This window comes from Momordica charantia, assembly GCF_013281855.1.
Source record: "Momordica charantia cultivar OHB3-1 chromosome 2 unlocalized genomic scaffold, Mcharantia_2.0 BLBB01000002.1, whole genome shotgun sequence".
Taxonomy (NCBI): Eukaryota; Viridiplantae; Streptophyta; class Magnoliopsida; order Cucurbitales; family Cucurbitaceae; genus Momordica; species Momordica charantia.
The window spans coordinates 1265415-1288313 of record NW_028275160.1 but is presented as its reverse complement, the minus strand read 5'-3'; the positions used below and the strand labels follow the sequence as shown (position 1 = coordinate 1288313).

Genomic DNA, 22899 nt, shown 5'->3' with positions numbered 1-22899 from the left:
GTAGAAAAATGGAAGAAAATAGTTAAAAGCAGAATAAATAACCTAAGATTAAGATTCAACCTCTCAATTTCAAGTTTCCACCCCCCAAGCATTTAACTGTGCACAAAAGTTTTGTCGAATACCGCTTCAAAAAGAGAGAAAAAATTGTGTCGAATAATTAGGTGTGAGGGAAGAGGAGAGAGAGCCCAAAGGACAGGAAAACCCAGCCCAAATAGATGAATTTTGGAAGAAACTGGGAATTAGAATTAGATGTGCCTGAAGAAAAAGGGACCATTTCCTCGTCACTATTTATTTCCCTTTAAAAAATTTGCTTTTCTTGCAGAAGATACTCGTACGGGTCACATTGGGAGGAAGATAAACATGACAAAAGAGCCAAAAATGGATTTAATTCTAAGCAAAAGAAAAATTTTGACTGTAAATAGTTATTGCAACAAGAAACCCCATACGGAAAACCAAAGAGAATTCTTCTTTCTGCCGCTTCACCTTCATCCTAAAATTCCCCACTTTTCTTTTCCGGGTTGGTTTGTTAATTATGTGTTAATTAAACAAACAGAGGAATTTGTGCAACCCATCTCACATTGTCTTATGCTTCAATCTTCTTAGCTAGATGGGTTTCTCTTTTTGGGTCAATAGATGCCAAAATATAGCAGTAGGACAGAGCAGAGGAGAGAGACAGGGGGGATGAGATAAGCAATCGAAGAAATTTTTCACCATGGAAGAAGGTATTTTCCTCTACTCATCAGATCGTGTAATGGGTTCTTCTGTTTTCGTATCTTCATTACAAGTTCCTTCTTTTATTTTGTTACAGCCGTGGAATTGGATTTGTTTTGTGTTGGGTTTGGGACAATTTCTTCGTGTTTGTTTGGACGATGGGAGTTTTCTGTAATGATGAGGGGGGTGTTTGGTTAACCAGAGAGCTGAGTTGAACGATTTTACATGTTTGCTTTTCTTGCTGTTTGACCCCCCTTTTTGTTTCTCTCTTTTGGGTTTTGTTTGTCGGTTTTCACGAGTTCTAAGACACGGTCCCTTTTAAGTATATGTCCTTGTTTCCAATGGTAATATCATCTGAATTTGAGTTAGTTGGTTTGTTGTTAGAAATTTAGAAATCATTTGATTGGATGAACAACCAATCAGAAAGTTGATTTTGCCCTGGGTTGATTTTTCCATTTAAATGCTTGATTTTGTCCTGCAAGAAGCTTGGCTAGCAGTGATCAATCCCGTTTGATGTTGTCCATTTCTTCCTGCTTGACCCCTCCTTTTTATTCTCTTTTAGGCTGATAGCCTGATATCCTCGTTTCCATAATCTTTATTTTGTGTCATTGGAATATCATCTGAGTTTGAGTTAGTTGATTTGTTGTTAGAAACTTAGAATATGTTGGATCAATCGGATGAATAACCAAACCGAAAGTTGATTTTGTGGGTTGATTTTCCCATTTAAATGCTTGATGTTGTCCTGCAAAATGCTTGGCAAGGAGTGGTCATGGTAGCCACCGTGCCAAATCCATGGTACAACTCCCAATCAGTTCTCATTCTATTTTATCATTGTTATTTCAATGCAAAGGATGCATGCATATCTGCTTTAATCCAATCCTTCTTTCCCTTCCATTTGAATTATTTCTGTTCTTTGATTCTTACAAGTATTGCATTTCTATCAATACCTTTCTAGTGAGTAGCTGAGTGTTGGGAGATTTATTTCATCAGTTATTGGAATGAGCCAAAAGATTGAGTTGAGTATCTATTGTCTGTTCACTGCCACTACCTGAAAGCTATTCTGTGGCAAATGGATGATAATCTTCATGCTCACAGCATGAAGGTGTGGGCTATGGCCAAGTTTCTATCTGGGTTTCAAATCCTCCCCCTGATGCTTATACCTTTGCACAGAAGAAAACGAAGGTTGATTCATTATGATTGATCTAATCCTCACCATACTGGAGGGTGTATTAAGTCATAAAATCTTATTGAAGCTTCATATCTTAAACCATAACATTTTAGATATACCAGGTATTTTATTTGAAACAACATTGTTAGGTCCCAAACAAGATCCGTTTATCTTATCTTCATTTACTGACTCTGTGCTGGATTTTAGACGTTTGCAGTTTGCGTGAAACAAACACAAAAATGATGTATGTTTGAACTTTGATACGAAAGGCATGTGCTTAACATCTTTATCTCTTAAGTCTTATCCGAAGATGGGAGTGCTATTATCTCAGACTCAATTGAAGCTTTAGAGTTTGACATTTTGGTGACTGCATAGAGTTTACTGCTTTGGTGTGGTTATATATGAGGCCACATTTATTAATTACAAATCTTTAAGAAAATAAATGTGTGATGCTTTGACATATATACATGGTTTAGGCTATTCATAAACTCTAGCAGATGAAAGTGGGAAATATTTATAGCTGGATATGTGGACTTGGAACCATGACTGATCACTTTTTTCATTTATTTTCACTGAATTATTCTTTTTCTTGAACTTAGAGTTGTGTAGCGTTATGCCTTCTGAGGAGAATAAAGATTTGGCTGAGAAGAACAAGAAACGAAAGCTCAAGACACCTAACCAGGTGATTGCTTTAGAGAAGTTCTATAATGGTAAGAGTACATCTTTGTGTCAAATCTTCCTCTCTAGGTTGTTTGTAGTTCCTTTAATCTGAAAAAATGTTTTTTTTTTCCCAATGTCCAGAACACAAGTATCCTACAGAGGAAATGAAATCACAGCTTGCGGAGCAGCTGGGGTTGACTGAAAAGCAAATATCTGGATGGTTCTGCCACAGAAGATTAAAAGACAAAAGATTTTGTGAAACATATGCAAGTGTACGGCAGGATCGTTCCAGTGGTGTTATTCAAGATCATGGCAGTGGGCTTGCACAAGATTCATGTGGTAGCACGAAAAATGGAGACTATTGGCATATTGATCCTCGTGAAGTTGAAAGTCAAAAGCCTTATGGCCATGAGCTTCCGGCTTCAGATAATGTCATTGAGCGTAGGAATCAATTTACAGAAAATGTTAGTAATATGGATAATACATCTTCAGAAAGCAGCTCTTCTTTAAAAGATAGGTTATTATCTCAAAGTGAGAATCCATATGATACAGAAGTTTCACGGTATTTAACACATGATGGTGCTATTCCTCCATCAAATCCTAAGGTTTTAAACTCCCTGCGATATAAACCATCAGGCTATTTAAAAGTGAAGGGCGAAGTGGAAAATGCTGCTATTACTGCTGTGAAGAGACAGTTGGGTGTGCAATACCGGGAGGATGGTCCGTCGCTTGGTGTTGAATTCCAGCCTCTTCCTCCTGGTGCATTTGAGTCCCCAGCCAAAGGTCCAATCCATGGTAAAACAGTAGATTATATTTTAATGTTTACAATGTTCCTTTTTTTCTTGGCCTATATTTTTTTCATAGTAGTCTTAAATATAGCATATTAATTGGTACTTGTAAATAAAAATGTTTTTAGTTTTGTGCCCTCAAACATTATTAATTGGTATGTATTTATTAAGTAATTCATGTATTAGTCAGAGTATTAGTAATGTTCGAACATGCAATTTGATGTGCATAACATAATATGGTTCTGATGATAGATGGAAGTTACTAAACTACTACAAGATTGGATTGCTATCAACAAAGTATGGATAGATTTCTATTTTCACAATTAATTGCTAAGATTTTTAAATGCTAAAGAACATACCACATTTATGAGGCAAAGTTTACCACTGTAAACCTTGTCCCTAACTTACTAAAACAAAAATGGATAAATTGAAGGGAATGAAAAACTGGTAACACAAGAAGAAGAAAAAATAAATTATTTTTAGTATTATAGATTCTGTGATATTCTATTGATTCAGGGAATAACTCTCCCTCCCTGACACAGGTTGTAGAGGGAATTGGAGAGAGAAGGCTCTTAAAAGTATGAAGATCTGGGAGTGAGCATCAGACTAGATTTTAATGTTAGGATTTTAGTAATATTTAAAGAAATAATCATGTATCCAATGAGCACAATGTCATAAACTTACAGGGCCTCCATCAGTTGAGATACTCTTAGTTTAAGTGCTTTATCCGTTTATCCCATACTGAATCTCTGTCATGTTTTAGTGAGTATGAAGAATTTTTTCTGGGTTTTATTTCCAATGATTTTTGTTGAACTGTCACATCAAAATTTCATTGAGTCTCACAGCTATTGTTTGATGGATATTTCACAGATTCGTACTATGTCGGAAACCCCATACTTCCCCGTTCTCCAGACGTTTTGACAATGAAGAAACAAAGAGCTCTTGGCTCTGTAAGTGGACCTTTATAATGGCTTTCTCAACATTTTATTTGGATTTTGTTTGATGTGGCCCTACTAATACTGAATTAGGAGTTAAGATAAAGTTTTGAATTTCATGATATATAATAATGCAATTAATGTGTGTCAGATTTAAAGGCGTTATCTTGTACTACTCTGTCATCTTCCTATTCTCTCCAGTTAATCCCACATTTTATTGGTAAATCTATGATCCATGCACTGGAAGGACCTGAAAATATTTCCTTTTATATGCTTTTATTTAAGCATGACAATGGTGCAGTCTATTTAAGTCATAAATATACACTCACTCACATATATTTGTAATCTTTCCGGATCCGGATCAGTGTTTGAAATGGATTTTTCATTCATGGTCTATGGAGTAAAGATGATAAGTTTTTGCTTCATCTGGGAGTGCAGAAAATTTACTCTACAAGTGTTCCTAAAGTGTGTTCCTTTCCAGAAGAAAAAATTTCATAATCTGCTCACGTAAATTTGTTTTTTAATATTGAGTTGAGACTATAACTGGAATAAAATGGAGAACGCACAATTAGAAGAATCACACTTGGAGAAGCTTGAGAGCTAAAGAAGAAGCAACTTCTATCACAGTCAAGGATGAAACATTAGTGTTTTTTTTTTTTATAAGAAACAAAGAGAATGCATTCAAATCAAAAGAGCCCAAAAAGGCGAGAACAACCTAATGGCGGAGGGTAGAGAGAACCCTCCCCAAAGAGAACTATACAATCGCATTCTTCCAATCCTGTGAAATCAAAAAAAGACTGTAGTTTCCAAAAGCCTTCTTGTGGATTGTGACCCACCAAGAAGCTGTATGCTTTGTATTCACACAAAAAGAATCTAAAGGGACAGATTTGTCCTCAAAAAGTCTACTATTTCTCTCCTTCCAAAGATGCCAAAGGAGAGCCCTCGCTGCACACTGCCATAGGATCGCAGCTTTGCCTTTGAGCGCCACCCCACCAAATCCTTCCGTTATGAAGTCATCTATATGTTTAGGAAGATAGAAGGAGAATTCCAAAAGCGAAGCCATATAGTTCCAAGCCCGAGTGGCAAAAAAACAGTGGATGAAAATATGATCCACCGAATCTGAATTTCTTAGGCAGAGACCACAAACCGAAGGGGAGAGCGTCCAATGGGGGAGCTTACTTTGTATTCTCTCGGCTGTGTTTGTGCTCCTATAAAAGAGAGTCCATAGGAAAAATTTCACCTTTTTTGGAACCCTAAAATTCCATATCATAGAAGCTGTGGTCGTGTTCAATTTAGTGTTGTGATGCTTTAATATTTTGAAATCCTGTTCCAATAGTTTAAACACACACTGTAATATGAGCTCTAATACATGTGATAAATTTGTAAATATTTTGTGATTATCAGTGAATGGATGTCGAAGATAATATTCTCCTAATCCTTCTCTTGCCACTCGCTTTGATTGCTCTGCAGAGGTACGAAGTACATAGTTCAAATATGAGTTCTCAGGACTCATATATGGAGGAAGCAATCCCCACCAGCACTACATGTAGACCTGAGTCTCAGGACAAGAATTCTACCAAACAATTAAAGAAAAGTTCCAACTATTACAACAAAACCAATCCTTTTCCCCGCCAGAACTCTCCCTTGAATATGTATGAGGAATCCGGCGGGTTAACATTTTCAAATAGTAGCAAAAGGGATCATAGAATGAGCTCTACCTATAACATTCCGAGAAGTAGAACTGATTCTGTTTCCAACAATCATGGCTCCTATACTTCAAAAGTTGCTAGTGAACAGACAGAGGTGCAGCTGCATAATCATGGTAGTGCCGGCCCGAAAAGTCTTTATAAGAGTGGCTATTTGGACTATAATTCTAAAAAGATGTCCAAGGTCTGTACTTAATACCTATATTATTTTTTCCAAGGACCAACTTTGGTAATATCCATCTTGAAGATTTCTAATTTTTGAAGTGCTTATATAGGAAATATTCAATGGCGAAGAAAAGGAAGTAAATGAATGTAGTGATCCAGTCAGAGGAAAGATCCCATCAACAAATGAAATTGCTGTGAGTTTAAGCGCGGTCATGTTCTGCATAATGTTATAACATTGTGGTTTCCTTGCTAACACTTCCCCTTCTCATATATCAAGGTCGCAAATCGATGTCAGTTGGACTTCCCTCGGCCTGACTATGCTGTAAAAGCATCATTTTCTGAAAAACTGGGGCGGAAGAATCATATTAGAAGGTCAGTCGAAGTAACAATTGCTAGTAGCATGCAACTTCTTGTTCATACTGTTGAGGTTCTCATTTTTATCTTGCATTTTCTGTAAACTATTGTGCATATTCATGTAATGTAGGGAAAAGATTCATCTTGATGATGATGGTTTGATCAATTTTGGTTGGAAGTAGTTAGAATTTTTCTTTTCTGGATAAGAAAGTCCATTAAACAGGAAACAAATACTATACAAGGTGTCCTCTTATGGGAAATATAGCTCTACAGAAAGGAGTTCCAGTTTGTATAAATTGAAAAAATATATTATTAAAATAATTGTAAGAGTAAAGAACCACAAAGAACTCAAAAGCCTAACAGAGTCCAAAACGCACTTGAAGCTTTCTGTGGTAAGGCACCAAGAAAGGCGATACAGAAACAGACAATCAAGATCTTCTGGATTTTGAGTAACGCCAACTGGGGGCGATGTAGGTACATTTAAGGATGTCTTTTTTGGACCCTATTTTGCGGTGTTTAAACCCCTTGAAACTAAGGCGACCACACAGACAAGTTAGACCTTTTCAGAGACTCACTGTTCCCAAATGGAATTGGTGGCTTGCTTAGCAAGTTCTAAACTTTAATTAGCAAAAGACTCACAAGGATGGCACCCAAATTTTCTTAAGCCCTAAGGCCCATCACAATTGAATCTTTTTGGAGAGTTGGGAATCTTTTTGCTGCCACCTTAAGATATGCTTTGAAGTGTTGTATACAGAACAGGCAAACATCTAGATCCACCTCAGAGTGTACTTTCTTCTTTCTGTTTTGACTGAAGCTACTGAGCAGTTGCTGCATGGATATCATAACTATAAACCTAATCAATGGTTGAGAAAGAAATACAATTACAGCTGGTATTTATAGCCTTCTTGCCTTCACCTTCAATCTGGTCAAATTTGCTCTATATATTTCCTGCACTGTAGCTACAAGACATGAATGTTTCTCCTTGGAGATTTTTAATGAGTTATGTATTAACAACAGCACATGTCATGTAGATCCACAATGGAGATGCCATACAGCTTCACTGTCGATGAGGCTGATGATACCAGTTCATCGTTGGATTGAGCAATAGTAGAAGTTTGGCGGGATCTCGAGACTCAGAGTACATAGTTTGGAATTACTGTAAATTGGGTAGCAATATTAGTGAGTTGCAGCAAACCTTAGGCAGATTCTGGCTGTCAGGTTCTCTCCCTCTCCCTCTCCTCTCTTGTGTATAAGTACAGAGCCTTCATTATAACTGTCTTTCTGAGGAAAATGCGACAAGGTGAAGTCTATCTTCTCTCCTCTCCCTTCTGTTTTTGCGTGTGGATCTCCTATCGGGTTCGGTTTCTGGTCACGTCGATTCGTACTCGTGTAATTTTGTTTTATTGACAGAAGCATCGACAGTGTATTATAACTGCATCGTCCATTTGCGACTCGATAGTTTTGTTTCAAGGCACTGTTTGGAAGTCTTAACTAATATGTCAGATCTTACATTTTGAGCTATTTATTTGTTCACCAAAAGGGGTACTCACCACATGCCATGCCCAAACATGCCTCTGTTAGATTTTTTTAGTGTATTTGCTTGCTTGACATATTATTATATTCCATGATAACATATGTAGCAGACCAGAAAGACCCCATTAATTATGAAAATAGCTCACTTATCTACCAAGAATTTTCAGAATGATTTCTCAGCCACACGCACAATCATCAAATTTGTTAGCACTTGGGGACTATCCCATCTAAATCACAATCATTAAACTGTATGACTCCAATAGAAATTTTTGCAGTGATTGTCCTATCTCTACACGTCCCGGCACATGAATTTCGCGTCAAACTCTGCTTAATTCTTGCATGTATTGTCATTGTCGATCAGTCAGTCAAGAGATGTCGTTAATGTAAAAGCGTTACCTCCACCTCCCCCGACGCACGGTCGCATGAACCATTAATTACCTCAAGAATGGCTAGAAAAGAAAAGTTGCAGAGATAAATGTTGAGATGAGTCTACAAAATGGCATGAAAGGGACACAGTGGCTTTTCATCATGTGGGTGGGGAGGATGCAAATGGAGGGGGGGCCAGGGTGAGGCTCTGATAAGCACATTTCACACAAAAAGAAGAGTGCTCAGTTTACAAGAAAACTGAGGAATTATTGGAAACATGAGACTGTTGAGTGAGAGATCAATCAAAGCATTGAATGGATGGTGGCCACTGTTGGGGCTTCATTTACACCTCAAGATTTAGAGAAAAAAAAGGGTGGGGTTGTGGGGATTAGGACCACTTGGAAGACTTGGAAAAAGGAAGTTTACAAAGGGGCTTGTGGCCTCCATCACCATCACCTTCACTTTCACAACCCACTTTCTAAAAAGTGTACCCACCCCCTCACCCTTATTGTTGCTCTCATTCTTCACTACTTGTAATCAAAACTTGGTATGACAAAACTCTCTCTCCTCTCTTTCTCTCTCTCTCTCCTTCGGGTTTTTCTAAGCTATTTTTTTTTCTAAACTGCTCGTTCTTCGTATGAGTGTTGACTCACAAGTCAAATTTCTATAACTTGGTCGAGGTTTCTCTCTTATTGACTTTTCTTGGAGTGTTTGGCTCATTGATTAGATTTCTATAACTTAGAAGAAGTTGCATTTACATTTATAGTGAGTTTTGGTGCGACGTTTGGAACAGTGAAAATTCCCTATACTAAAGTATTTTTTTCGAAATTTTTACAGTGTTTGACTCGTGAGTTGATTTGTATTACTATGAAATCAAGCTTATGTTTAGGATAACTTTTGGATACGACCCTTAGAATAGTGAAAGATCGTTTTTGCCAATTAAAAGTACTTTTTAAAAATTTGCGGTGTTTGATTTCGTAGTTAAAAGTGATTTTGAAAATTCTTTAAAAATAAACGAAAGCACTCTAAATGATTGTGAAGAAAGCACTTTATCGCAAAGCCATCCGAATTCACGAGTTTTTCATCTATTACGAAACTCAATACTTTTTTATCTTTTTTTTTCTTTCCTATTTTACAGATCTTAAACAACCCACCAATGAAATATGAACCACATGATTCAAACTTTTGAATCTCATTCTTAACACAATGCAAATGTGAATCATATAAACTCAAGCTTTTCAACCTTGGATTAATTAAACAAATCCATAATATAATGCCTATCATGTTTTCATTTATGTATTTGACTTGAGATCTTTCTTGATCTATTATAAAATTTAAATTTTGATTTCTTGTTGCTTTAATTTAGCCATTCATTCCTTTGTTCTCAAAATGCAATTAAGTTGTAAAAGAGATGTATTTATGTTACCAAAACAATAGCTTTTTCTAATAACAAAGTTGATGTTAACGTTTGCTCGATTTTGATGTTTTATTTAATAATATTATATAATTTTGCCTCATTATTTTTTTTTTAATTTTAGACAACAAAGTTGCCACATTTTCAATATTTGTCGTTATATTGATATCAATAAATAATTCTATGTTTTTTTTAAATAAAAACGAAATTATTATATAATGATGCTCCAACTCTATTGGCATGTATTCGCATATTTCTTTTTCTAATTTTCTACGCTTAAATAAAAAGGTTAAATATATTTTTTAAATTTTTATTTTTGGAGCTTTAATCTTTGTTTCAATTTCGAAATCTTATATGTTGCATTTTTTTAATTAGATCCTTACGATTGCCTAACGTTAAAAGAACGACGATGCATATATAAAAAATAATAATTTTTATACCGTTGTTATTTTATTTTTATTTTTTTGAGTAAAATATGTGGGGATGAGATTTGAATACAGGACCTTTTGATCAGAGATAGATATCTTAACCCCTTGAACTATGTCCGATTTGACAATTTTATACCGTTGTTAATTATTAGTATAACAACAGTTTAATTGGTTAGTTTTCTACCAAACGAGCAATTTTGGGGCAAGCAAGTTACTAAGTGCTAAGTCACATAACACTTGAGTTTTTTTTTTCCTTCACGTATAGATAAATAGTATATTTCTTTCCTCAAGTTTCATCAAATTAAAATTTATATTATTTACAACTCAATTTTTATTTTTTTTAGTACAACAACTGGGGATAAAGGATTCAAACTCACGACATCTTAGTCAACAACTCAATTAATAAAATATATTATAGCATAAAATTATCATTTTATCGTTTATTTTTAATAATCCGTGACATAAGAATTTAATGGACAAAAAAACTCTATACCTAATATATAAAAGGTTTTAAGCTTAAATACTTGTTAGTCAATGTACTTTCACTATTGGTTCATTTTAGTTTCTATATTTTCTATTTTTGTTCATTTTAGTCCCTATAGTTTTAAGACGTACATTTGAGTCTCTATACTTCTAAGCAAAGACTATTTTGGTCATTTCGTTTTCATCTCATATTATTTATTTCAATCATAATTTTAACATGAGATTTCACTTATTAATTTTTTTTTTAAGTATAGCGATGATTTTGTATCAAAGGATTATCTATTGTATATAAACTTTGTTTTAAAACTTTGTAAATAGAGACTACATTTGTCAATTTTTAAAAATACAAAAATCAAAACATACTTTTTTTTTTTAAAATTACATTAACTAAAATCAACATTTAAAAAGTACATGGACAAAAATGAACCATAGTCCAAAGTACATGAACGACCATAGTCCATGGACCAAATTTAAATCGAGATAAAATAAAAAAATTTAAAACACTAACAAACCTTTTAAGTTAATGATAATAGATATATATTTGGATAAATAGAATTATGGAAACTGCAAGGAAGTGGAAAAAGAAATGGAAAAAATGGAGGCCGTTGCTGGGGCACGTGTGAAGGTCCAACCGACGGAAAATGGAAAGGGCAAGTGTCAACATCCAAAATTTGACAAAATATCGTGCCCATTGTCACTTTTCATCTCAACTTTTCTTTTCCCTTTCGTTAATACTTCCATGGGATATACGATTCGCTTAAATACGACTTCTGACTTTAGTTAATTTCGGTCAATGTATTTTTACCAAGTCTAGTTTGATATCTATATTTCTAATTTTTCTTTTCTATTATTATAATTTTAAAATGTTACGTAGTGATCATATTGAAATATAGCCATAAATTTATATTAAATGATTTTCATTTGTATTAAAATTTTGTAAAGAGTGACCAAAATCGTTACTTTTTGTTTTGAGAATGCTTTACAATATTGAAATGAACAAAGTTGAAAGTAGATAGAAAAAATAGGTATTTAAGAAATATAAAGATAAAAAATAGGATTTAAACCTAACATATTATACATAGTTAAATAACTCGAGATATATATAATATATTTCAAGATAGTTCATCATTTATTTTTAGTGTAATATTTTTTGTAAATAAAATTATAATTTTTTACTTTAAATCTTTGCATCATCGAAACTAAGTATTTGCCATAAATTGAGGGATTAAATTAAAAGAGAGTGCAAACTTTCGTTTAAGGAATCAAAATTTTAAAATTAGATTTGAATTTTATTTTACCTTTAAATTTTTTTTTTTAAACTCCCGTTGAGGGCATTGTCACTCTTCATTTCTTGCCCTTATTAATTTTTCATATATTTTCTTTCATCTATTTCTTTTATATTTATTTTTTATAATTTAAATAGATTAGTGTATTCATATTTTATATTTTATTCTTACAAAATATAGTTTGATAATATGATGAACAAATTCACTCAAGATAAGATTAATTATATAATTGTCTTTATAGAAAAATATTAAAGTTTGAAAATAAAATTTATATTTAATATTAATTGTTATTTTAAAACAATATGAATTATTTTGATCTACAAAATAATTTAATAAAAAATAAAATATTAAATTAATAAAAAGTAAATCTGAATGTGTATAAATTATATTAATATTCGTGAGACAATTTTTGAACAAACAAACCTAACGAACTAAATATTCTTACTTATAAATTTTTCCACAAAATAAACACACCCAATATCTAAAATTTTAAGCATACGAAATTTCAAACATTTGGAGACACAAGACATCTACATTCTCATAAACAAACAACCCCTTAATCTAACCACTAAAGTTTTTGGGTATAATAATAATTCAAGGTGATGCTATCAATTTAATAATCTTCCTAAGTTTGCTCATCACTCCAATATTTTAGCTGTAATACTAAAAAAGAACCCATGGAATTAAATTAAAGCTTTTGAAATATTATTATTATATATGTCAACCTAAGAATAACTCAACTCATTTAATTATAGGGTTAAAATTAAAATATTATATTATTAAAAAAAGTATGTTTTTGGTTAAATTACAAATTTTCAAGAAATTTCAAACTTTGAAAGGTGATTTAATTAAAAAAAAAATATCTAGTACGTCCAAAAACTAAGTTTTGTGTTTAATAGATTCTAGCATATTCCCCCTTTTAATTTCATGTATGATAAACCATAATTTTTTTTAATTATTAGACCATGACATTTTAATTATATTTCTTACAAATTTATGAATTTAAAAAGATAACATATAATAGGGACCCAGCAAACACAAAATAAAAAATTTAAAAATTTATTAGATATTTTTTTAAATTGAGGCCCAATAAATAAAATTGTAAAAATTCATGGACTAAGTATATATATTACACCAGCGCAGTTAAAAAATCTGGCTTATTTCTTAATATTGGAGATTAAATCCTCATCCCACGTCTATCTCGTACTAAAGAATATATATTATATATATTACGTAAAAACTTGTAAATGTCACCATGAAAATGAAATTTATATTTTTTAAAAATATTATTCCTTTTTATTTCCATCTGTTCGGATTAAGCTGGAGCTCTCTCTCCGAAGCTCCGAACGAACAGCAAATATTTTTTTTTATTTTTTAATACTTTTTACAATTCATTCTATTCGTCTGCTCTACACTCTCTGTCATTCTCTCTCCTCGACTTTCTACTCTCTCTCTCTTCCCTGCAACTCCGAATCAGATCATAGCTCCCAGTTTTCTTGCACTTTCTCGGTCAGGTACTTGTTCTCATACAGTCAGAGGCATAACTTCAACTTCTGTGGCCTGTTCACGCGAATCCGTGGAGTTTCACTTCTGTTTTCGGTCATTTCGATTCTGTAAACCTAGCTGTAATATTCTCCTGTCAACTCGTTGAAGCAGCCTGTAGCCTGAGCCAATTCAGCCGAGATAATCAATATTTTGCAGCTACAGTGCTTCGGATTCAGTGCAGTTTCAGAGCGGTGGCTGGATGAATCGGACTGGAGCTGTGTAGCTGAGATGGATGGTTTTAGTATTGTAGATTGGAATTGTTCGTTCAAATTGAGTTTTAGGTGGAGAGTAAGCGGCTTATCGCAGGAATTGGTCAATGGAAGCGCTTGGTTTTGAGAATGGGTGACCAAAAGTTAACTATTTAGATTTTGAGGGTTCTAAAGGAAGAAAGCTTGATGTCGAGGATGGATAGGATGGCTTCAGATCTTAATAGGAATGGTCCGGTGGAAAGGGATATCGAGCAGGTGCCCTCATCCATTTCCTTTTGTCACTCTTTCTTCTCTTTTGCATCCTTGTACCACTCAACGTATGTTGTCCTGATTCGCTCATTTATATTGCATTTATTGCTATGTTTCTCTCAAATCAGTGTAACAACCGTATAAATGAAGTAGTGGATTTTTTTTTTCACTGTCGTTTTGCACTGACGTCCCCATCAGTAGCATAATCCGGTCATGTTTTCAGTGCAAATAAGTGCCGTTTTAACTACGATAGAGTCATCAGGAGTTGAGTTGGAATAATTTTTGATGAATTTCTGGAGGCAAGTTTGATTTACTTTGCGGGATACGATGAGTAAATTAGTTAGTTGAAGGTAATTATGTGCTGAATATTGATTACTATTTTCTGGAACGCTACCCTTTCAGGTCCCATTGAGGCAATTTAGCATTGGTAAAAAATAATAACGTTGGATGGTTTCATATGATCTGCTGATGTATGATTTTGAAAATTGCTTAGACAAACCGAACCACATCCACTCTTGTTGATCTAAATCTTAGGCAACCTTCTTACACAACGAGTCAACATCATCCCTTCTCAACACTGATGCCTTTGATCTAAATTTAATTCATCGGATCGACATTACTTTGGCTATTATGTATTATTTTTCATCAGCAATTATTGCAAAGGAATCAAGAGGTGCTTTTCTTTCCCGTGTTGTATGTTCAGTTATTGGTCCAAATAGTCAAGTAGATTCCAAAGCCTAGTCGTTAAGCTAACAATGTCAATTGGCAACATGTTCAAGGCTTTTAATAAGTAAGGGCAACATGGCATTTTAGACTGCAGAGAGGAAGATGGAAACCATGATTAATACACAGTTTATTTTATTTTTATATTATAGTGCAAGTGTTACTGACAAATAATTGAAAGGTCATCTCTTTACTAGCATTCTTGAGAGGTGTGAGTTCGGCCCGATTTAAAGTTGGTTTTTATATCAAAATAATATTTTCTTTTCTTATTATGTTTGTTTGTGAACTACATTTCTTGTCTGGAATCTATAGCTCCTATATTTTCTCCACTTGATAACTAAACTTCTGGAAGCCACTTAGATGGTCTCCACACGCATGGTGTGTAATGCCTTTTGCTGTTTTACATATTTCAGTCCATTATTGCTCTAAAGAAGGGAGCTTATCTGCTAAAGTATGGAAGAAGGGGAAAACCAAAATTCTGTCCTTTCCGGCTTTCCAATGTAAGTTTGGTTCTGTTTAAATAAATTTGTTCTTGCGTTTATTTAAAGATTACACTTGTGTATTACTCATTATTGTTGTATGCGACATGCGTGAGTCTACCTTTTCATAGGATAAGCAAACACCGTAAAGTGCATGAACATTGCTAGATGAGATCATGTTTATGAGATAATTGCATCTTCTGAAAATATCTAGGCAACCAATTTTGCTAGAGTCATTGTCTGTGTAGCCATATTTACTTGGAACTCGATCATTCATCATAGAAGAAAGGGATGTCCGATTGGATGACATGATATTTTTTACGAAATTATATTCTGATTGAGTTGTATAAGAAAAGAAGAGCAGATAGTTTGATGTGTTGGTAAGGGCATGGACTCTTTTGGTAACACATACCAAGAGGTTCCGTGTTCGAACCTCTGAGTAAGCTTGGTATAGTACCAAAAACTCTTGATGTCTACTGGGTCCAGACTTTGGGTGGGTGCGGGTGCCTTCCGGCTATAGGGAAGTAGAGCTAAAAAGCTTCAATTCTAGGTTATCAAGGAAAAAAAAGAAGAAGAAAACTCTTGTTATACTCTTTTCTTTTATTTTGGTTGATAATGGTGCTCCACTATGTTTTCATCTCTTCTTGATCTTAGTTGCATGGGGTAGTAATCATAAGAACTCAAACTGATAAAAAATGTTTTATGTTTTCAGGATGAGTCTGTTCTAATTTGGTTTTCAGGGAAAGAGGAGAAACTCCTTAAACTAAGCCATGTTTCTAGAATAATATCTGGGCAACGCACTGTAAGTATCAGTTTTTTAAAGATTAGATTTCTTTAATACCTATGTCTCTTCTCCCCCACCACCACCCCCTCCCATCTCCCCATCTTTGTGGTGAAATCCACATATATCTGCATCTAATGTGATATTGTGATAATTATCAAGGGAAACGGTAATGTTTATGATGCTGAACTTTAATAATCTAAAGAATACTAATTCTTTGTTTACTGTAAGGTAGGCGTACGTTGTTTAAGAATGTGATAGGCTTAGAAATTTTCAGCTGCTTGCATGTCAGCTATGTCAAATTTTTTCTAGAGCTGTTCACGTGTCAGCCTATAATCAAGAAAAAGAGTAGAATAGAAATCTTAAGGAGAAGATATCTTTGGTACACTGCGTTTTGACGGTACTATGTAAAACTTGCTTTCCTATTGTAATTTTTGTCCAGGATCTGGATCATTAAACACTATCCTTCACCTTGTGCTCATGAGTTCAGTGTGGACCTTTTTTTTTTTTTGGTCTTTTTCTTTCACATAAAAAGAAAATGAATAATAGTATTTTGGCATTTGCTTTACGTTTAAATATTATCTGGGTTACTGAATTTTCACACTAATTTTGATATATATATATATATATTTGTTCTAGTCCTTGGAATTCCATAAAAATAAATTTTTGGAAAACTTCTAATAGGACAACTAGGCAACCCTTTCTGAACTTTTCTTTTTCCTACCCTTTCTAAACTTGATATCAAGGAACAACAAAAGAAAAGGACAAAAAAAAAAAACGCATAAGTTTACTTTGGTGCATGTAAGAGAGCTTTTAAATTAACCATATAAATTTAACAACACAACAGTCAAAATCCATTTTTATGCAAAGTTTAGTGATCATAGCAGAATATTTGGAAATATAAGAATCAAAATAGAATAAGTGAGAAAGTTTGGGAACAAACATATGATTTAACTTATATTTTGAGGCTTACTTCAACCAAAAACTTTAATGGGAATCATTGATTATTTACTTGTGACCTTATGATATACGCATGCTATATACTGATCAAATCTGCTTCACAAAACTTTCCAGCCAATATTTCAAAGGTATCCACGGCCAGAGAAGGAATATCAGTCATTTTCTCTAATATATAACGACAGATCTTTAGATTTGGTATGTAGTTTTGATTATTATGTTTATATTCAGTTTATTGGCCTCACCTTATGTTTATAGTGGACAAGATAAATTGGCCTCACCCTTCTTGTCTACTTTGTGGTTTCAAATCTATTATAATCTGGAAATTTATTCTGCTTGCTAGATTTGCAAGGATAAAGATGAAGCTGAGGTTTGGTTCAATGGTTTGAAAACATTAATTTCCCGTAGCCACCACCGTAAATGGAGAACAGAATCTAGGAGTGATGGAATGCAGTCTGAAGCAAATAGTCCTCGAACTTACACCAGAAGAAGCTCGCCTCTTAATTCACCATTTGGAAGTAATGATAGCTTGCAAAAGGTGAACTTATTTCTTCCTTTTATCTCCTTATCTATTCAGCAAAGTAAATTCAGATAACTAATTTTTCCCCCCTCGAAATTTAGGATGGTGATTTTCGACTTCATAGTCCATATGAAAGTCCTCCTAAAAATGGAATGGATAAGGCACTATCGGATGTGATACTGTATGCTGTTCCTCCAAAGGGCTTCTTCCCTTCTGATTCTGCCAGTATATCAGTCAATTCATTATCATCAGGTAGTTCAGACATGCATGGTCCCATGAAAGCAATGGCGATTGATGCTTTTAGAGTTAGTTTATCAAGTGCTGTCAGCTCATCCAGCCAAGGCTCAGGTCACGATGATGGTGATGCCTTGGGGGACGTTTTCATTTGGGGTGAAGGAACTGGGGATGGCATTCTTGGTGGTGGAAGTCATAGAGTTGGAAGTTCTTTAAGCATAAAAATGGATTCTTTGCTGCCTAAAGCCCTGGAATCTGCTGTAGTTCTGGACGTACAGAACATTGCCTGTGGTGGACGCCATGCTGCCTTAGTGACCAAGCAAGGAGAAATTTTCACCTGGGGGGAGGAATCAGGAGGCAGGCTTGGGCATGGTGTCGATTCTGATGTTTTGCAACCAAAGCTTATAGATGCCCTTGGTAATACAAACATTGAATTGGTATCTTGTGGTGAGTATCACACATGTGCTGTGACACTTTCTGGTGATTTGTACACATGGGGTGATGGAACTTACAATTTTGGACTTCTTGGCCATGGGAATGAAGTAAGCCACTGGATACCTAAAAAGATAAATGGACCATTGGAGGGCATACACGTCTCTTCTATCTCTTGTGGACCTTGGCACACTGCAGTTGTAACATCTGCAGGGCAACTTTTTACCTTCGGTGATGGAACGTTTGGTGTTTTAGGCCATGGAGATCGCAACAGTGTCTCAATGCCTAGAGAAGTGGAATCCCTCAAGGGTCTACGCACTGTGCGGGCTGCTTGTGGTGTTTGGCATACTGCTGCAGTAGTTGAAGTTATGGTTGGAAGCTCAAGTTCCAGCAACTGCTCTTCAGGGAAGCTATTCACATGGGGAGATGGGGATAAGGGTCGACTAGGGCACGGTGACAAAGAGACTAAACTTGTGCCTACTTGTGTCGCAGCTCTTGTTGAACCTAATTTTTGTCGAGTTTCTTGTGGTCACAGCCTGACAGTCGCCCTTACAACATCTGGCCATGTTTACACGATGGGAAGTCCTGTTTATGGCCAGTTAGGAAATCCTCATGCTGATGGGAAGGTTCCAGTTCGAATTGAAGGAAAGATTTCCAAAAGTTTTGTGGAAGAAATAGCTTGTGGTGCTTATCATGTTGCTGTTTTAACTTCAAAAACTGAAGTCTACACTTGGGGCAAGGGTGCAAATGGTCGTTTGGGTCATGGTGATACAGATGATAGAAATTCACCAACGTTAGTAGAAGCTTTGAAAGACAAGCAAGTCAAAAGCATTGCATGTGGTACAAATTTTACTGCAGCTATCTGCCTTCATAAATGGGTTTCTGGTGTTGATCAGTCTATGTGTTCAGGATGCCACTTACCATTTAACTTCAAAAGGAAGAGGCATAACTGTTATAACTGTGGACTTGTTTTCTGTCATTCATGCAGCAGTAAGAAATGTCACAAGGCTTCTATGGCCCCAAATCCTAACAAACCTTATCGTGTATGTGATAACTGTTATAACAAACTACGGAAGGCGCTTGAAACTGATGCTTCTTCTCAGTCTTCAGTGAGCCGAAGAAGAAGCATCAATCAAGGGTCGACTGAATTTGTTGAGAAAGATGAGAAACCGGAATCTGTCAAGTCTCGTGCTCAACTTGCTCGGTTTTCTTCCATGGAATCTGTGAAGCAAGTTGAAAACCAATCTTACAAGAAAAACAAAAAATTTGATTGTAATAGTAGCAGGGTGTCACCCGTTCCAAATGGAGGATCCCAGTGGGGAGCTATTTCTAAATCATTTAATCCAGTGTTTGGGTCATCCAAAAAGTTCTTTTCAGCTTCAGTTCCTGGTTCTAGAATTGTCTCCAGAGCAACATCCCCAATATCAAGGCGAGCAAGTCCACCTCGTTCAACAACACCTACCCCAACTCTTGGAGGTCTTACCTCACCAAAGATTGCAGTAGATGATGCTAAAAGGACAAACGATAGTCTTAGACAGGAGGTTGTTAAGTTAAAAGCTCAGGTACACAGTATCAATTTTTCTGTAAGCTTCTTGAATAGAGCTGATCAAATGATTTCTCATGCTTATCATTTTGGTTGCACTTGCATTTAATGGTATATGAAAGTTAACTAATAAGTGGTGATGTAGCTAGATTAATATTTTTCTTAGCAAAAAGGTATCATGTAAATCAAGATTTTTTCCATAGAAATAGCCACTTCAAGGCTTGGGAGAAGCCATAGTAGTATTATTTTGATTTCTAGGATACAATAAATGATGATGGTGCCCCTTTCTCAAAGGGGTATTCTCTAGTCGGGCTGTTTTCTGTACTTGTATTACATTTTTTCATTTCTCAATGAAAAATTGGTTTCTAATAAAAAGAAAATTGATGATGTGGAATCAAGGTGCCTTTCCTTATTATTGTGGATTAACAAACAATTTCATTGTCAAAATGTCCATAATACAAATTAATGAATTTATATAATAAAATAAATATTGGAAAGGAACCATAGCTTATCAAATTTCTTGGATCATCTTGGTGCTCTCTCCAGAGTTTTTCTAAGTACCGCTCTTCTTTTATTTATGCCGAATGGAGTTCTTTAGAAGTTCTTTTGTCAGTTGAAATCTTTTCTCTCCCTCTTTCTATCAACTAAAATCTCTCTTTTATATTTATATAAAATGTTAATTCTACAACCTTTGCTTTAGAAATGGAACAGTTCTTAACTTATTCAATGTCCTTCGATTCAGTTGTAGATTATTCTTGCTACGTCTTCCTTGTTGTACGAAAACCATAGTTTACTTAGCAGTCCTGAAATGCATCAGGCCTTACCAATGGGTTTTTCAGGTTGAAAATCTTACGCGCAAAGCCCAACTTCAAGAAGTTGAGTTGGAAAGAACGACCAAACAGTTGAAGGAAGCACTATCATTTGCTGCAGGAGAAGCGACAAAGTGCAATGCAGCAAAGGAAGTAATCAAGTCGCTCACTGCCCAAGTAAGATGTTTCTTTCTAGTATGTGATGGTATGCTGGTTCATGATTTTTTTTTTTTGTTTAATTTTATGGATTTATATATGTATGTCTGCTATTATTTCTGTTTCTTACCTGCAAATAGGCATCTTTCATGTCATTTGCTTGAGCTCCCATACATTATCGTGTATGGTATGCCTTCATAGTAAAATTACAAATAGTAAATCACGAATTATGACTACCTATTTGTTTTCTTTTTTATTATTGATCAACGGAATACTGCCTTGGCTTCTATCTCTCCTCCCCATTTAACTTACCCATAAATACAACCTCTTCATGCTCACAGAATTTGGAATTGGGGACCACTATCTAGCTTTATAACTTCGATAGAGAAGAATTCTGAGTGATATTAGTTACCCTAGATGGAGGTTACCACTTTTTTGAACCCACAGCCTCTTGCGTGAATCTCAAATTGCACTGATGAATTAAGATTCTTTCACCACTATGTCCTAACCTTTACCCATTAGGTGATTAGGGTTTGTCTAGCATTTTACTTGGCAAAGAGAAGTCTACTTATGTACTCGGTAATTCAAAGAATTAAAGCCAAGTGGAGCTAATTTATTTATTTTGTTGATTATATGCACATACTAAGGACTAGAAAAATAACATTGAAATCTTTTGGCTGGCAATCTGGCGTTAGCTTAAGTAGTAGCTGCTGTACCTGGTTGTGGTCCAAGTTATTGGACGTCGTGTCTTACTTTCTGTTAGCACTCCTTTCAGGTGCCAAGTAAAATTTTCGATTTTACTCAGTAGATAGATAGATCATCACTCAGTTATGTTTTCTTTTATCTCTTTTACTTAAAGGTACAAATTTCTTTTTCATGTGTTTTCAACAGTTGAAGGAAATGGCAGAAAGACTTCCAGTTGGAGCAGCTCGAAATGTCAAATCACCTTCTCTTGCCTCCTTGGGCTCCAGTCCTCCCTTTAATGAAGTGGTGGCTCCATCGATTGACCGATCTAATGGTCAAACAATGCCTCTAGAAGCCGAGATTATAGAATCAAACAGCCACTTGCTATCTAATGGGTCCAGCACTGCAAGTAACCGTAGTTCAGGCCATAACAGACAAGGCAATTCCGATTCAGCAGCTAGAAATGGTAACAAGGTTAAAGAAAGTGATTCTCGTCATGATGCTGAATGGGTCGAGCAAGATGAACCCGGTGTATATATCACGTTTACCTCTCTTCAGGGCGGTGCCAAAGATCTCAAGCGAGTGCGTTTCAGGTATAATTCCTCAGCCTCGTTATTTTGATCTTAAGCTAGTATTTTAAATAACGTAATCAGATTATCAAAACCAAGGCACGTGCCTTAGCTCCCATATGGATTATTTTGCAGAACAGCAACCTGTTATCCTCTCCTTTGGGTGGCTAGGTTGTCTGGCCTATTGTTTAATGTTGAATTTTGTGAATCATGTTGAATGGAGTTGATAAGTAACGTGGTGGCCCATCTGTTTAATCTCACAGTATAAAACATCTGTATCACTTGTGTAAAACAGATGGTCCATCATATTTAGATGGTGCAGAATTTATAACATATCCTTTTTTCTTTTTGGTTGCAGTCGGAAACGGTTTACCGAGAAGCAAGCAGAACAGTGGTGGGCAGAGAACCGAGCAAGAGTATATGATCAATATAATGTGCGTATGATCGATAAGTCCAGTGTGGGCATCGGTAGTGAGGACTTGGGTCACTGACATGTCGAAATGGGTCAGTCAAATCCAACTGATTGTAAATGAACAGGATGTTTACAGGCTCACACCTTATACTACTGGTAAGTGATAATATGATCAATTTGTTTGGTTTTATCCATCCCTAGGATAGAAAAGAAAAGGCAATATCTGGTATTGAGTTAGAGGGATAACTAGAGGGGTTTGTGTTTTTAATTGTTCCCCTGTTTTTTACCTTCATTTTCTTGTTTGTTTCTCTGCCCTATTTTCTCTTTTTGGGGGTCCCTCAATTTTTCTCCCATATATGTGTTCTATGTGGGGGATTGAGTGTGAGAAATGTAAATTTTTAGTAACTTTGCTGGCTGTTGTTCATATCAGCTGCAATGTAAATCCGATAAGCGAATGCATCTGCATATTTTTGTACTCATCGTCTGTCTGTTATGAGCTTAGTTCATAATTCCATTTCTTTTTCTATTTAACAAGAAGCTGTAACTTTCAGACTTCTAGTTTTGACTACTTTTGCCCGCTCGGATGCGGTGTATTATGTG

General features: G+C 35.2%; 2 protein-coding genes across 8 annotated transcripts; both read left to right on the top strand.

Annotated features, from left to right (window-relative positions):
- The first annotated feature begins 241 nt into the window (after positions 1–241).
- Positions 242–7982, top strand: LOC111020614 (Homeodomain-like superfamily protein). 7 transcript variants are annotated; one of them, XR_002602714.2, is made up of 9 exons: positions 242–722; positions 2479–2589; positions 2681–3334; positions 4198–4277; positions 5733–6152; positions 6244–6327; positions 6411–6505; positions 7242–7377; positions 7519–7982. XR_002602714.2 is itself a non-coding variant. In XM_022297316.2 (9 exons), the coding sequence occupies exons 2-9, from the start codon at positions 713–715 to the stop codon at positions 7593–7595; spliced, it is 1545 nt and encodes a 514-aa protein (XP_022153008.1). In that variant the 5' UTR covers positions 243–517; positions 604–712; the 3' UTR covers positions 7596–7982. The 7 variants fall into 7 exon arrangements, 3 of the variants coding, with proteins under 3 accessions (XP_022153008.1, XP_087977109.1, XP_022153009.1); XR_015789363.1 differs by having other exon boundaries at positions 7505–7982; XM_022297316.2 differs by lacking the exon at positions 7242–7377 and having other exon boundaries at positions 243–517; positions 604–722; positions 7505–7982.
- A 5346-nt stretch (positions 7983–13328) lies between these two features.
- LOC111020619 (Regulator of chromosome condensation (RCC1) family with FYVE zinc finger domain-containing protein) lies at positions 13329–22778 on the top strand. Its single transcript, XM_022297323.2, has 9 exons — positions 13329–14006; positions 15137–15223; positions 15915–16004; positions 17058–17138; positions 17284–17478; positions 17562–19688; positions 20509–20655; positions 21526–21911; positions 22246–22778. The coding sequence occupies exons 1-9, from the start codon at positions 13938–13940 to the stop codon at positions 22376–22378; spliced, it is 3315 nt and encodes a 1104-aa protein (XP_022153015.1). The 5' UTR covers positions 13329–13937; the 3' UTR covers positions 22379–22778.
- The last annotated feature ends 121 nt before the right edge of the window (positions 22779–22899 follow it).